This window comes from Cricetulus griseus, chromosome 8, assembly GCF_003668045.3.
Source record: "Cricetulus griseus strain 17A/GY chromosome 8, alternate assembly CriGri-PICRH-1.0, whole genome shotgun sequence".
Taxonomy (NCBI): Eukaryota; Metazoa; Chordata; class Mammalia; order Rodentia; family Cricetidae; genus Cricetulus; species Cricetulus griseus.
Genome location: NC_048601.1, coordinates 42307299 through 42320895, shown reverse-complemented (window position 1 = coordinate 42320895; position 13597 = coordinate 42307299). Strand labels below are relative to the sequence as shown.

Sequence of the window (13597 nt, the reverse complement as noted above, 5' to 3'; positions counted from 1 at the left end):
TGGACACAGTTCCCCAATGAACTTTTAAGAAAGGATGGGGAGTGGGCTCTAGTATTTCCCTCAGAGCAGGGTGACTACATAGATTTGCCCAGATAGTTTCTTGTTTTTCTGCCAGTAACTGACATGGCTCCTCTAACATTTTTGTTTGCAGTAGGCCATGTTTTCATATTCACAGGATATTCATCCTTAGAAAACAGAGAACCCCGGGCTTTTGTTTTTCCTTTGAGGGTCCAATTGTTTGGACTTCAGAAAGCAATGTTTATTTTCACTTCCAATTTGTTTATTTTCACAGGTGTTTTAAATATATGCAGCCACATAGAGAGATCCTCTGAATAGTTTCTCTCTTTAGTTATTTATAATAGGTCCCATTTATTTCAGATTCTAATCCATTACAAATGATACTCCTTTTATGATTACTGTTGAATGTATTCCAGAATAGTGCTTGAAAATGATCTAAGTCTACCTTTAACATGGCCTATTTGCTCTATTTTTTTTGCAATTTTGTTTTGCACTTTAGAAGTTTTGAATAATATGTAATAATTGCACATATTTCTGGGATATGGTATGAAAATTCAGTATGTGTCTTTTATGTATAGTGGTTAAGTCCAGGTAATTAATACTTTTATGTTTGCGAGAATTGTCAAGTTCTCTTCATGAAAAGAGAAAATGAATGCATGTCTAAGGTAAGAAGGAGAATCTGCTACAATAGGAACAGAGATCTTGCCAGCCTGCTCTGTTTCCTTTTGCCCTCTCCTCAGAGCTGTTTAAGGATTCAGAGTTCTTGGAGGTCCACTCACATCAATATGCTTCCATGCCCACAACTCCTTGTTTTTCAATATCATAGTTACATGAGAAATGAGGAAATCTCTCTCATGAAATCATTTTGTCATAACAACGACCAAGGTTTCCTGGAAGACACAAACTACACCTGATTGTTTTTTGTCTTCAGTGATCCATTGTTTTTCTTGAGGTTATTTGTATAGAATGATTGTGGTAGGTCATAAAAGGGGGACCACAATAACCTAACAATATTAAGGAAGAAAATATTATTGGTCAAGTGTGGTGGTATCTTGCTTATACAAATAAAGCCTGTCTGAAGGTCAGAAAATGGAGCTTGCCTCTAGCTAACTATAGAGGTCTCGGTCAAGATATCAAATGTTACCTGATTTGTATGATTGATCTAAACGTTAATTCTAAATATAATAAAATCTAAATTACCTTCCTGTTGCTCTTAATTACCTTTGATAAATGTTGGAGTTTCAGTAGTTTTTCCATAAACATTTTACATTTATCTCATATAGCACTAAGCCTATTTTATGTGGGAAAACCCAGAAGCCACCAAAAGAGAAAAATCTTTGCAAGGAATTTAACAGGGAATGTTATTTGCACCTTATGATTGACACTCTTCCTGGCAAAGCATAGGCGATATATGACTAAAAAAGTGTACACTTTTAAACACGAATATGATTAGAAATATTTATTTTATATGCTACTGTGTCCAGGAGAAATCTGACTGTAATAGCAGGGTAAATACACCTAAGAAGTAAAGAAAGAAAGAAAGAAAGAAAGAAAGAAAGAAAGAAAGAAAGAAAGAAAAAGAACACAAAGCTGGTGGTGGCTCACATCCATAATTCCAGCACTCGGCAGAAAGGGACATGACAGCTACTGTGAGAAAGAGGCCAGCCTGGGCTATAATGTGAGATCATGATTCAAAACAGGAAAAACTAAAACCAAAACCAAATCTTATTTTAGCAGGGGCCTGGTAGAGTTAAGTTCCCATTGCTTCCGGAGAGTGATCAGAATTTGTATTTATTTTTATTTCTCTTTCAAATTTACTGCAAATGGGATTTTAAACATGGACAAGGAAGTGTTTTCATATATAATACTGTTTTAAATAGTTATTTTTAAATGTCTTTAATTTATTTTCTTAGCTATAAATGGCAGCTAGTTTTTCTTTTTCACAAAAAATGATTATAAGAGTTCATCTCACCAGACAACAGGCTGTTGCCTGAAAGCTAATTGCTCTATTTGCTGACTATTCCTTGAATTGAGCCTAGGGTGTTAGCCCCATCTTTTTATTTAGGAACAAATGACTGTCAAGGGACAACTCATACAAGAAATCTCATTGGCATTAATCTTAATGATTCTCTCAGCCATCACATAGGCTTAATTCTGTGTGGCTATTTTCCATCTTACACAGTGGCATCCTAGCTCTGGTTTTCATAATGAATTTTCAAATGAATCCTCTTTCAATTAGGTTATTCTATGTATGGAATGTGATTTAATTATTCAGAGTGACAATGACACTACTGGAAGAGACACTAGTCCAGCCCTTTGGTTTGAGATAAGGGAACCAGAAATGATGTTATTAATTCAGGGTTACAAAGCTATGCTATGAGTATTTCAAATTAAATTATAATTGAAACCAGAAGCCATATAGTTATACATACAAATCTCCAAGGCTTGCATTGAGAATCATATCATAATATGATGGAGTTGGACCTTCTGAGGTTTTTGTATTCTAAAAAAATTTATAAACTGAAAAACTATACATGGTTGAATCATCATTGTTTGTCCTTGATTTCTGACTGTTGTGATCATTAGAATATATGGCACTAAGGTTTGATGAGCTGTGTTCACCAATCCAGCCCTACAGAAAGTGTTGGAAGGAAAACTCCAACCCAAGGAAATTAACTACAACCAGAAAAACATAGGAAATAGATAACCTCACTTTACCAACAGCCAAAAGAAAAATGGGGTGAAATCCACACACAATTCCACCACCATCACCAAATCCAAGACAAACAAGAATGAACAGTCAGTGCTCATTAACATCTCTCAATATTAATGGTCTTAACTTGCCTATAAAAACACACAGGCTAGCAGAATGGATAAGAAGACAGAATCCATCCTTCTGTTGCATACAAGAAACACAGCTCAACTTCAAAGACAAACAGTACCTCAGAGTAAAGGGTTGGGAAAAGATTTTCCAATCCAATGGACCCAAGAAACAAGCGGGGGTAGCAATCTTAATATCTAACAAAATAGACTTTAATGTGAAATCAATCAAAAGAGATGAAGGAGGTCATTTCCTACTCATCACAGGAGAAATCCATCAAGATGAAGTCTCAATTCTGAACATCTGTGCCCCAAATACAAAGGCATCCACGTTCGCAAAAGAAACACTACTAAAATTCAAATCACACATAAAATTTCACACACCTATAGTGGGAGACATCAACAACCCACTCTCACCACTAGACAGAAATACCAGACAGAAACTTAACAAAGAAACAAAGGAACTAATAGAAGTTATGGCCCAATTGGGTTTAACAGACATCTATAGAACATTCCATATACATAAAAGAATATACCTTCTTTTCAGTACCACATGGAATCCTCCCTAAAATTGACCACATACTTGGCAACCTAGCAAACCTCAACAGGTACAAAAAAATTAAAATAACGTCCTGTATCTTATCAGACCACCATGCTTTAAGTTAGAATTCAATAATGCAATTATTATGACCATGTTAGAAACTAATGTTGAAGTTGTCTAATCAACCCAATCACATTCTCTCAGATGCTGAAAGAGAACTTGATTTTGTCAGTTGAACACTGGATTGAGGATCATGGTACTGATCTCCGTTGATGAGTCACACCATATAAACAATGCTCAGTACTAGCATCATTATGTATCTAATTACTCTGGGTACAGACCATTTTCACTTATGCTTTCACACATTAGGGAATATGTTTGTTGAATGGAATTTTCTGAATTATCTAAACTGTGTTTATTTTTCTGTCTGGGTTTACCTTTATCCAATAGGAAAAGGGAAACTATTTAAATTCATACAATTAAATGACATTGTACAACTCCACTGTGAATCTATATACTTAGATGAATTTTTTGCTGATATCCCCTTAAGCTCAATAAAAATTTGTTAGAGGCTTATTATTTGTTTGTAGGGATAAATTTCATGTAAATTCTTAGAGTCAGTCCAGAAAGACCCATTGGGGAAGTATTGCAGAGATAGTAGTCTAATTCTCTCTCTATCTAATTTTCATACCTAGGTCTTCTATTCTTCAAATAAGTAAGTGATATTTTACTTGAACGGGACATAAAAGTAGAACTTCCTTTAGTGAAGTTAAGGAAGAGTTCTAAAGAAATGTATTCTACCCTTCACACCTTTAGTTGTTCATATTCAACCATGTATATTTTCCACAGTAGAAAGAATATATAGCTATATTATTATTTTTAAGTTTTATTTTATTTTGAAGTGTGTGTGTGTGTGTGTGTGTGTGTGTGTGTGTGTGTGTGTGTGTGAGTGTGTGTGTGTGTGTGTGTGTGTTTACATGGCCATGAAGTCTAGAGAGGGAACTGGATCTCTTGGAGGTAGAACCAAGGCAACTGTGAATTCCCCAAAGTGGTTGATGGGAACCAAACTCTAGGTCTCTTCAAGGGCTGTGTATGGTTTTAACCATGGATCCATTTCTCTAGTATCTATATTAGTATATATATTTTCACTCCTGTAACAAAATATAAGATGTGGGCTACCTTTATGAAGGTAAGAAGTCTATTTACTAACATAGTTCTGAAAGTAAGGTTGAGGAGTCACATCTATTATACAGAGTCCCAATTCAGTTCAGGAAACAAAGAACAGCAATTTTTGTCTGTGAGCATGTCTGTCTTTTTTCTTTTTCTTTTTTTTTCTAAAGCTACCAAGATAAAATAATGGAGGCTCCACGGTGATGATTTCATGTAAACTCAGTGATTTTCCAAAGGCTCCATCTCTACATAGCATGGCCTGATTAAGTTCCACCACCCTAGCATCATTAACCTATGATTCTAGAGATCCTGCATATGATTTCAGGGACAAACAACACTTAACTGTAGCAAGATCCTTATCTTAGTCACCTTATAGCAGGGCATTTTAAGTCAATCAACACCCGGATGCAAGCCTAATAAGAATATAGATGTGTGATCTCACTAGTCACAGGGAGTTTGGATATTGTTGCTAGAGTTTTTTATAAATCCCTTTATTGTAATTAACTCACAATGAGAAACATCAAATAGGTATATTAAGATAAGCACTCAGACACTTGCCTAGTCCCAAACTCTAGAACTTCTGTACTTTTAGAATGTCCATCTTGAAGCCCCAAAGCTATGCCCAGGGTGTTACTCTTTCATTACCAATCACATTTGTATTCAGTCATCCTTCACAAAAGGGGGAAAACACAATATTGTTGAAACTACTATTATTAGCTAGCTTTACATTCTCTTCTCTTTCATAATTCGTGAGCCCTTGTCCATATTTTGTTCTTCCTCATCACAGCATATTGCCCCATTTTGGTCTCCTTTCTAAATGTTACACTCAGGTGTTTACATATATAAATGTATACTTTAGATTCTTGGGTCTCTGTAGGAGGGAGAACATGAAGGCTCCTTTTATTTTTGAGATTGGGTGACCTTAATTAATATTGTTTTCTTTATGGTTGGATATGGATGCCTCTGGATGAAATAACTGGAGTATACAGTAATTCTATTTTAAATTTTACTTATAATTTTAACCTCCATATTGATTTCTACAATGGCTAACTAAATTTGTAAATAAAAGGTTCCTCCTTTTCTCCATCCTCTGCAGCATCTGTTGTCAGATTTCTTGATAGCAGTCATTCTGACTGGAGTGAAGTGGCATCTCCGTGATTTTAATGTGCATTTCCCTAATGATTAGAAATAGTGAACACTTTTTTATTTTTTGAGAATATCATATATGAGTACTACGTTGGCATAATTACCAACTCCATTTCTTTGTTCCTACTCCTCTTCATTCGTTTTAAAATTCAAAACCATATATATATATATATATATATATATATATATATATATATATATGTTTTTTTTGTGTGTGTGTGTGTCTATGTATTTATCTAAGTATATAGGTAAAACCCACTAAGTCCATTTTGTGTTTTTTATATGTAAATGTGTTTAGGGCTTACCTCTTGCGATTAGTTAGCTGTGGTGGTTAGAAAGAAAATGGCCTTCAAAGGATTCATACTCTTAAGAGGTGTGGTCTTGTTGGAGTAGGTGTGGCCTTGTTGGAGGAAGTGTGTCACTATGGGTGTGGGCTTTGAGTTCTCCAATGCTCCAACTACTCCCAGTGTCACAGACTACTTCATGTTGCTTTCTGATCAAGACATAGCCAGCACCATTTCTGTCTTATTACCACCATGTCCTGCCATTATAATGGACTAAACCTTTGAAACTGTAAGCTGCCACTTCATTTAAATGTTTTTCCTTTATAAGTGTTGCCATGGTCATGGTATCTCTTCACAGCAATAGAAACCCTAACTAAGATAGTAACCTATCAGAGGGGGCTTGTTATAGACAAAACTGATTCTCCCTGTCTAAACAGCCATTGGTCGATACTGGCATGTCTATTGGTTATTATGCAGGTCTTGTCTAGGTATCATATTGTTCAGATTTCATAGATTTCCTTCCTTGTAAAATTTAGTTATTAACCATTTGTATTTCTTGTTTTGAATAGATATTCTGTTAATTGACTGTTTTGTTGAATGGTAGCTATAGTTTTTAGTATTTAATTTCTGGGTTTCTCTGTGAATTCTGGATGTAAGTCCCTTTTCTGAGGTTTATCAGTGTAAAGTTTCTCTGCCATTTTTGCTGGTATCTTTGTGCTCTTCTGATAGTTTCCTCTGCTGGGTAGATACTTGGGCTAGTTTCTGTGCTGCTGAAGTTCTGTTCAGAAAGTTCTACCTACCTTAAAGTCCGGAAGAACATTCCCTATGTTTTTGTTTATTTGTTTCACCATTTTTAGTTTTAAATTAAAATCTCTGATCTGTATTCAACTGATTTTTGCACAAAGTAATAGACAGGAATCTAGTTTTATTCATCAGAAGACATATTTCCAGTGTTTCCAGCAGCATTTATTGAACAGGCTATCTTTATGCCAGAGTTTACTTTTGCCTCCTTTTAAAGAAATCAGGTAGCCGTTACTTTGTCAGTTTATTTCCAGTCCTCTATTTTGCTCTATCAGTCTTTCTTCTTGTTTTTATGACAGTATCATGCTGTAGCAATTCTCCTGTCTCTGCTTTCCAAAGGCTGAGATTAAGGAGTATGACATCTCCTTGCTTCTTAAGTGTCTAGTTATTAAAGTTGTTTTTATAAGTGATTAAAGTTCAGTCAAAGTTAAGAAATAACTGGTTTACTAAAAAGAACTGCGGGCTTTAGACCAAAAACACTAATGAAGATTTCTACAATGAAAACTTCAAGATTGCTAAAAAAGGAAATCAAAGAAGATATAAGATGAAGGAAAGACCTCCCACACTCATGGATTGGCAGACTTACTATTGTGAAAATGGCTATGCTACCAAAATTAATCTACAGAGAGAGTTAATGCAATGCCTATCAAAATTCTGATATCATATTTGATGGATCTAGAAAAAGGAATCCAAAACTCATATGTTTCTAGTTTTGTGTTGTGATTATACAAAGTTATAGAGTGACAGGGACATCTTCTCATGTGCAGTGATGACCAAATAATTTGGGGGAGTTGATACTAAAACATTTTTTCCCTGAGAGGCAAGTGACAGAACAATTGGTTTTCTAGTTCCTAAAAGATGATGTCTGAAACACTGTATCAATGTGAGATGCTGAGGACACCTTTCTTGCTGTACCTTACATTACTTTTTTTTTCTTCTGTCTCCTTTTTACTCTATATTGTCTTGAGGTCAGCAGGGGTTTCTGTTCTATGTTTTATCTTCTTTATACTTCTTAAGGTGACTTCCCAAATATTTCTGGTTTTATCCCTTGCTGTCTCATGCTTTCCATGACCCTCAGAACACCTCCAATTTTCTGGTCCCAATAGCAAACCATTGATGCAGCATGCTTTCTCACACAGCCCTATTGTTTGAGAACTAGACTTGTAGAATAGGTTTTGCTTGGAAGAAGAGAGTTATATAAATTAAGATTCAAATGTACTGCTTTTCTCCCATTGAAACATTCTGTTTCTTACAGTTCTAAAATATTTTAAAGCATCAACACAAAGCCTAAGAAAATAATTTTACAGCAGAAAGGGGCAGTTCATGTCTCTAGAGAGTAAAACTGTCATCGATCTTCATGACAAATTGCATCTCAGAGTCTGAAAAACGTAGACCTTGTTTTCCTTATTTTTTATTACGAGGATGACCTTGTTTCTATTATAAATCAAAAGTAAGTGGGGCCTTGTGGCTTTTATAAAGTTACAAGGGTCCTCGAAATGTACTGTTTCACTATCAAGTACTTCATCTGGGAAGGCAGTATGGGTATGTTCTTCTGTTTCTATTTACTAGTTTGTTCTCCAGCCTTCTACTTAAGGAAAAATAAATCTCTCCATTTTGAGGAAAAACTCTTTCAGTAAAATTTCGTGGCTATGAAAATAAATCTACAAGGTGCCAACAGAAGCTCAATCAACTGTCCATTTTTGCTGAATTTTCATGTTAGGAAGGAGCTAAAAATATCACAGTTTTATTTTTCTCTTCTAATTTATACAATCACATTAAGGTTACATTCTAACCACTAAACTATGTTCATCCATTTTAAGTGTAGAAATTAAAGATGGGAGAAGACAGAGCTACATTTGTTTCCCTCAAAGGGCTACTATGGGGCGAAGTGCCTTCAAGAGGCTTACAATGCAAGCATTCAGTGTTCTGTTAACAAAACCTAGAATGTGGAATAAAGGGAGTTTAGTTCTGATTGAAACTTTCAGAAACACAGGTCTTGGCATCCAAGGGTCATAGTCCACTTGGACATTCATAGTGGGAGAAATATCATTTAGGGCAAGAAGATAATGGTAATATTTTAAAAATATTTTAGCATACCAGTAATAAAACATAAGACATTGTCATGGTTGATGGAATACATCTATAAATTACAGTCACCTTGTAGGAGACTCATCTGAGATGATACCAAATTATTCTATGGGGAGTATTAGATTGCAGAGTAAAAGCCTTATTAGTGTTTTTCTGTAGGCAATGGCAAAAGAGAGAGGAGTGGATGAGTCTGAAATGAGATAAAATTATATTCTAGACCCGGTGACTCTTAACTATCTATAAGATCTCTGTGAAACTAACAGACAATCCAAGTATGAGATTAATTCTGTGCTAGAGAGATGACTCAGTCATTAAAGGCTAGGCTCACAACCAAAAAAAAGTATTGAGGTTAATTCTTACCACATTTGAATCTTAAAGGAATAAATCATTCAATATATACAAAATTTAGCATTGCACAGTACTGAATCTGTGTGGGAAAATGTTAGTTACTATTACAGGCAATGAGGAAGCAATAAAATTTTTGAAAGCAAAACCCACTGATGTATGTATTAGGAAAGAAATGAGTCAAAAGGTAGCATGGAGTGTAGATTTAGTGAGTGTTATCATTAAGGACAGGAAGATCATTTTATAGACAATTGAAAGAGCCTGTGAAAGCTCAGATCAATGGGGAGGCCATTAGTTAATGGAGACAATGTCTGGGAGGATTATGATTTGATGAAGCCTCAGAGGCACTTGAAAGCTCTCAGCTCTTTACAGCTAGAACATCCAAAAACACATCATGCAAGAATACACAGAATTGTGGACAACAACCCAAGTAATATTTACTCTTTTAAAACCAATAAACAAGGTTGAGAGTGACACTATTCTAGAGAGGAGAAAAATGATCATCATATAGCATATGCCATTAAAACAGAGTGTTTTTTTCTGCTATGCCTTCAATGCTTATATTCTCTCTAAAATTCACATTTTGATATCTCCCAGTATACAAATATTAAACTGTATGAAAAGGCTGGAGATATGGCTAGTGGTTAAAAGCACTGGTTGCTCTTGCAGAGGATGTGGGTTCACTTCCAAGCACCTAATTTAGCGGGTCACAACCTTCTCCAACTACAAAAATTTCAAGGGATCTGACTTTTTTGTGGTTTCTATTCATGGCACTGCATATATGTGGTATAATACAAACATACAAATTTAATACACATAAATTTGCAGTTTAAATTTACAAAAGAGGTGGGGTGCTCAGAAGCTCTTTAGGTCAAAGGGCTCCACGTCAATCACAGTGTTAGTATCTTATGAAGACAATGACAGGAGTTAGTTTAACCCTTAGCTTTTTGCTTTCCCTAGTGTGAGGACACAGGGACCTTTAGTTACCAGACAGAAAGTTTACTAATTCATCTATCTTGGATATCCCAGTCTCTAGAAATGTAAAAACTCATTTAATGTTGTTTATAAATTACCTAGTGTCTGGCATGTTGTTTCAGCAGCATACAAGACCAAAGGAGTTATGTTAGAATGACTACTTTCTCTGCTCAAGATAATATTAACAAGGTTTCAGTAAAGATACCCAAATCTCTTAATTTTATAAGTTTTATCACAGTGGTATACTAAACTGAATGTATAGTCAGGATGAAGCTAGTGGGACTCTTTAGTTCATTATTCCATATGACTCTTCATTTAGTAAAATTGATAAGGCTGTATTTTGAGACAACCTCATTAATGACCAATGTGCTTACCTTAAGGTACAATTTTAAAACCAGTGGCCTATGAAAGTCTATGACCAAAAAAAATTTACATGATCATCTAAATGGATCACTAAAATGAAATATGAAAGAAGACTCCAAGAAGCTAAAAATTAAAGGATCATACTGTAATATTACAAAAGCTATATATGATAGACTAATAGCCAGTGTTTTGAGGGGGGAAACCTGTAGAAATTTCCTCTAAAATCAGGAGTGAGACAAATGTATCCACATAAACATTTGTATTAAATGGATGGGACAGACTTTGATGATCCTCAATGTGAGGCCTCACCAGCCCTGAGGAGTGGATGGGGGCGTGGGATGGGGAGATGGTGGGGGAAATGAGAGGATGGGAGGGAGAGGGAACTGGGATTATTATGCAAATTAAGATTGTTTTAATTTAAATAGGAATTAATTAAAAACATTTGTATTAAACATATTAATTATAATATCCAGAGCAATAAAGTAGAATAAATGAAGGACCACAAACAGAAAAGGAAGAAACCAAATTGTCATCATTTACAGATGATATCCTTTTATATTTTAAGAATCTTAAAGCCCCTTCCAGAAGACATAAATCTGTAAATACTTTCAGTACAGTAGTAGGATATACAACAAGCCAAATTCTTTGTATATAACTAATACCAAAGAATGGAGAAGAAACAACAAAAAAGAAACTCCATCCACAATAACCTCAAAAATTACACAGGGATAAACTTAACTGAAGAAGATAAGTGAGCTGTATAGGGAAATCATTAAATAGTGAAGAAAGAAATGAAGATGACACCAAGAAGTGGAAGATATCCTATGTTCACTAATTGACAGAATTTATGAAAAAATAGTGGGGTAAACTATCCACTTGTAGGACTAGATGATCAGTCACTCTTACCCTGACACAAATTTAACTTAAGGCAGATAAGTAATTGAAACATAAAATTTGAAAATACTACCAGAAAATGATGGGGTAGACATAGGCATAAACAAATCTAGTATTTCAGAAAACACAGTAAGAGATAGCCCAAAGGATTGCATCAAGTTATAAAGTTTCTGCATAGCATATAAAACAACATGAGACATCTTGGGGAGGAATGAATGATTCCTGGTAGAAGATTAATAGCTAGAATATATAAAGAACTGAAAAATATAAGAAATCCAAATATTAAGTGACCAAATCACCAAATAGATGATAATGTGAACTAAACAGATACTTCTCCCAAGTGGTTCAAATGAATGCATACCTCCAGAATCAAAGCTCCATGTCCATACCAATAGCAGCACTAACAATGATAAGTAAGTATAGAATGAAAAGAGGGGGCCCTCAGAAGACACATGAATGAAAAAAAATTTGGTATGTATACATACTGGAGTTCTATTCAACTACAAAGGAAAATTAAACCCAATCATTTGAAAGAAAAAGGATGGAATAGGTAATCATGCTAAATGAAACAATACAGGCTGAGAAAGACAAGTACCACATGCTTCCACTTCTATGTGTAATCTAAGAGAAAAGGGGTCATTAAAATAGAAGTACAACTACTGGAAAAGCAAGGAGGTCAAGGAGAAGGGAGATAGTGGATAATAGGGTATATAAATGATCAAAGTACTGTATATGTTTGATCCATAAGTAGAGAGAACATATGGGGAATCACAAAAGTCCTTTGAAATCTCAAAGTCCACCCCTATTGATACACCTTCTCTCACAAGGCCACACACACACATCCCAATCCTTCCAAAAACAGTTCTACCAATGGGGACTGAGTATTTAAACATTTGATCCTAAGGAGACCATTCCCTTTCAAACCATCACACAAGTCTACTGTTTTCAAAGAGTGTTTTTTATGTACACTCTCTAAGTTATTCACAGTGTTACACAAGTGAGAATTACTATTCTTAGGTTATAGAGCTGACATCAATGGTAAGAATGAGGAAGTAACATAGTCAAGTTCACATAAATGAATAGCTATACAAAAACAAACCAGATGTTTTAGTTAGGGATACTATTGCTGTGATAAAACACCATGATCAAAGCACTTGGGAAAGAAAGGGTGTACTTACCTTACATTTCCATAATATAGTCCAACACTGAAGAAACTCAGGGAAGGAACTCAAACAGGCTAGGAACCTGGAGGCAGACATGGATGCAGAGGCTGTAGAGGAGTGCTGCTTACTGACTTGTTCCTCAAGGCTTGCTCAGCCTGGATTCTCATAGCACCCAGAAGCACCAGTCCATGGGTGACACTATCCAAAATGAGCTGAATCCCTCTGTATTTGTCACTAATTGAGAAAATGCCATAAAGTCCTGAATATAACCCAAACTTATGGAGGCATTTTCTCAAATGAAGTTCTCTTATTTCAGATGACTCTACCTTGTGTCTGTTACGATAAATCTTTCCACCAAAAGCTGCCTGAGCCCCACCGCCACGTGTGTGCTTTATGTCAGCCACCTGCCCAAGTTAAGCCCAAATGAATACACAGAGAGACTTGTATTAGTTACAATGCTGCTTGGCCAATGACTAGGATTCTCATCTGTTAGCTCAGTCTCAATTATCATACATCTATATATTTTATGAGACTTATCTTATCTGACGCCTTATTGGTGTCCCTCCTAGCTGGTGGGTCACATCATGCCGCTGGAGCAGGAGCCAAGGGGAAAAGAGGGCCCTTCCTGTTTCTCTTACACTTATATATGAGTCTCCTTGCTATGTTACTTCCTGCCTGGATCAGCACTTCTCTACTACATTTCCCAGAATCCTCTTTGACTCCTACTTCCATCTAACTTGCTGTCTCATTGGCCAAACAGTATTTTATTCAATAATCAATAAGATAAACATATACAGTAGTACATTCCCCATCATGTGTCAAGTTGACATAAAACTTGGCAGCATTACAGCTGATTTCTAAGTTCAGTGTTTCTTAACTGTTCTAGATTTCACCCACAAATAATTCTGTGGAATTTATTTAACTTTCAAAAGTGAAGCTGACCATTTAGATTATTAAAAACAAGTATTTAGGGTACAAGGAGATGGGTC

The 13597-nt window shown here is 35.4% G+C and overlaps 1 protein-coding gene across 1 annotated transcript in view; it reads right to left on the bottom strand.

Moving 5' to 3' along the window:
- Pdzrn3 (PDZ domain containing ring finger 3) overlaps positions 1-12989 on the bottom strand; it is a 529880-nt gene extending 516891 nt beyond the window's left edge. The window contains exon 1 of the mRNA XM_035448804.1: positions 12624-12989. Within this exon, the coding sequence (XP_035304695.1) occupies positions 12624-12704 (81 nt within the window). The 5' untranslated portion in view covers positions 12705-12989. The remainder of the gene's footprint in view (positions 1-12623) is intronic.
- Positions 12990-13597: the final 608 nt, after the last annotated feature.